Raw genomic sequence first — 3,277 nt, 5'->3', positions numbered from 1 at the left:
TTTTTGTGTTTTCACATGCACTAGGCCAAAATAAACAAATTTTCTGGAAAAACTAACTTGAGTGGAGTTAAACTTGGCCAAAATCTGATTGGCATTTGTTTGTATTGTCTATATATATAAGTATATTCTCCACTTTGAAGCACCGTGAGACCGAATTTTCCAATCAGACAAAACAAACCGCATCGAGACGGTGAACGAAGCCGACTGAAGCGTAGACGCTGCGCCGTGAACATTGCGCCGTCGTTCATAATGGCTGAGAGTGTTGCCAATGTAAATTTTATGCTTAAAATAAAATAACTAGACAATTTAAGGTAACAGCAAGCTGTAACAAAGGCTACGTTTCTTTATACATTCCGGATACCCCTTTTAACAGCCGGAATAAACAGAATGCGCTTGAAATATACGTTAACATATCATCAGAAACTTTCAGGTTTTGAACTATTTTTTGCAACCCTGGGGGTGTGTTCAATAAACGAGGTGTGAATTGTAAACGTCAAGGCGTAGTCATAAAAGGTGGTGTTCATGATCTAATAATACAAGGTGGTATCAGTTGTGACAGCTCGATTTGTCACTACCTTAGCTCAGTTGAGTAAAGCCATGTATGCAGCTCTCAAGAAACCGGTCAAGTAAAAATTGCCATTCCTCACAAACTTTCACAAAAAACTTTAGAAACCCGTAGTAGAAGGCGTGGTAAATTTCTTAAGAACTGCGTACTGCGTTAAGAAAGCGGGAAGTTGCCAACCGATACCACCTTGTATTATTATATCATAGATGGTGTTTCTTAGGGCCGGTTGTTCAATGCCTGATTAGCACAAATCGGAGGTAGAAGCTCCGGTTAAATGCAACGACTGCTTTATCGATCACATGTTATATGCATTATGTCGAAAACGTCGATAATGATGTTTAACCGGCAAGTAGTGATAACCAGACATTGAACAACCGGCCCATAGGGTTTACACGGACAATATTATCAAGACAATTATGTCAAAATGATGTGTTTGCTGTTATATGAAATCGTCGTGTTTACAACAAACACATCATTTTGACATATTTGTCTTGACAATATTGTCCGGTGTAAACCCTAAAAGCCTGATTATGGGAACTTAACTTAACTTAACTTAACGGAACGTAGAACTTAGAGAATCAAAATGAAACAGATTTCGCCGTGACATTAAGTTACGTTAAGTTTCGGCTGTTCAATTATAAGCAACACCCATTTAACAGAATTCTTAAGAGAGAGCCGTAAGTTACGTTAAGTTGCCATAATCAGACCATAAGTTACTGGCGAACTTATACCACGTTCAGACCGCAAACGAAAACGCTTTGAAAACGAGTTTTGGGATTGTGGGTTGAGAGTTGTTCTCACCGGCTGTTAGTTTTTTCGATTAAATTACTGCACACAATCTTACTACAAAAATTTGCACAAATACTCTCTTTTCTGTTATTTCGCCGCACAACTTTGTTAGAAATATTAACGTTGACCAGCTGTTTTTCCAATACTGAAATTTCACCACGCATGGTGAGTAATTGACTACTTTAACAGTTTCTTTTATCTTCCAATACGGCTTTGTTTACTTTTAGTCCTGAAATGTCATCGCCGCCGTGAATGCGCAGTCTTATGATCCAACTACAAAAGATCTGACAAGATGAAGCAAAAGAAAAAAGTAATTTTCTGGCTGACGTTTGTAATTTCGCCGCCATGTTAATTTCTGTGAAAAGTAAACAAAGAATATGAAGACGAAGCATAAGGAAAAAATGCAAGCAATGTTGTGCACATGTTTGTGCTAACCAATTTATTATTTTTTGTACGTGTTTTTGCATCCAATCACCGCGCACTTCATTTTAATTACATTTGCAAAAAAAATCACTTAAAAATCACCGACAAAATACACATAAAGAAAGAAGCAAAACAGAAATAGCGAACTTCGAAATTACGAACGTCACACACTTTTTTCTCAATTGCTATTACAAATGGTTGCTTCTCAACCGGTCAGATCTGTTCTAATTGGTTCATGGCGCAATCTTGTGTTCGATCAGTCCGGAAATTCCGATTATTTTGGAGCGGAAAGCGGGAACGTAATCGAAATGTAGAATCGGGTTGATTGAAGATCGATAAACATTTGAAAATTATATGCAACCCTGACATTATTGAGGCCTACACTTTGGCAAATGTTTATTGCAAGCTTCAAATATACGCGCGTGGGAAGGAAATCTTAAGAACATAAGTTTTTTGCCTGTTAGTAAAGAAATACCCACCTGTTTGCTGAGCGGTCACATTATGTTATTTGTCTGTTTGTCGAAAGTCACGGGAAATTAAGCAGCACTATGAACAATAGCTCAGCTGAACCCATCATTACAGTAACATTGGAATCCTCAGGTGAGTTGGTAAATTTATTTTATCTGCTCATATATTCCTAATATCGAGTTTACAAACAATGCAGACATGGATTCACCAGTGGCGCACCTTGATGCCGAAACTAGAAGTTTACTTGGAAATGGTGTTAATACGCCTGCCGTACACAAGTCCATAACGTCCTCAAAGGTACCATGTTCGTTTACATTGTTTTCTTTACTTAACTGCTTCGCGCCCGCGGCCATCTTTGAAATGTATGTTATTGTTTATTTCTCTATTTTCACAGAACTTCTGGATGGAACTACCCCAAATGATAGTCGTTGAAACTCGTTTTATAACACAGCAGATAGCAACGCAACGCAAAATATATTCAGCACAAACTTTGTTACCGATAACTGATGAACAAAGTGAACTTAATAACCGAAATATGTCTTTCCCAATTGCTACGCAAACGTCACCTCCACCAAAATTGGAAGACGCAGCTTCTATGATTAAGCCAGATTTAGTTGATGCATTCGTTTCAACCGATAGTCCTTACCCTTGTCGTGATCGAGCACAGCAAACTATGAAGGCTTCGAAACAAATGACAGCAATAGGTATTCAATGCAATCTAGACGACGACCTGGCATTTGTAAGAATGCGTCGGAGTAATGAAGAATCCATAGAGAAGAAAACTGACGTAAAACAAGAGTTTTTAAGATTTACCAGAGAAAAGTCCATATTTTACTTAAACGGCAAGAGGGAGTGTATGGTGTGTGGACAGGTAGAAAAAAATACGGAACGAATGCTAAAACATTTGGCTCTGCATTACGGGCCACCTGTTCTGTGTCATTTGTGTGGTTTGCAATTTGAACATCAAACTTTAATGCTATCCCACGATTGTGAAATGAAGGAGCGGAGAAGTAAAAGGCGACGTAGAAAAAA

General features: G+C 38.2%; 1 protein-coding gene across 1 annotated transcript in view; it reads left to right on the top strand.

The window, feature by feature from the left end:
• The first annotated feature begins 1,992 nt into the window (after positions 1-1,992).
• The window catches only part of LOC118737644, a 24,351-nt gene continuing 23,066 nt past the window's right edge, over positions 1,993-3,277 (top strand). The window contains exons 1-3 of the mRNA XM_036468294.1: positions 1,993-2,377; positions 2,442-2,542; positions 2,640-3,271. Of these exons, the coding sequence (XP_036324187.1) occupies positions 2,326-2,377; positions 2,442-2,542; positions 2,640-3,271 (785 nt within the window). The 5' untranslated portion in view covers positions 1,993-2,325. The remainder of the gene's footprint in view (positions 2,378-2,441; positions 2,543-2,639; positions 3,272-3,277) is intronic.

Source organism: Rhagoletis pomonella, unplaced genomic scaffold (genome assembly GCF_013731165.1).
Source record: "Rhagoletis pomonella isolate Grant_MI unplaced genomic scaffold, Rhpom_1.0 Rhpom_scaffold_00004, whole genome shotgun sequence".
Taxonomy (NCBI): Eukaryota; Metazoa; Arthropoda; class Insecta; order Diptera; family Tephritidae; genus Rhagoletis; species Rhagoletis pomonella.
Note: the sequence above shows the minus strand (reverse complement) of the source record. Positions and strands in the feature narration are given on the sequence as shown.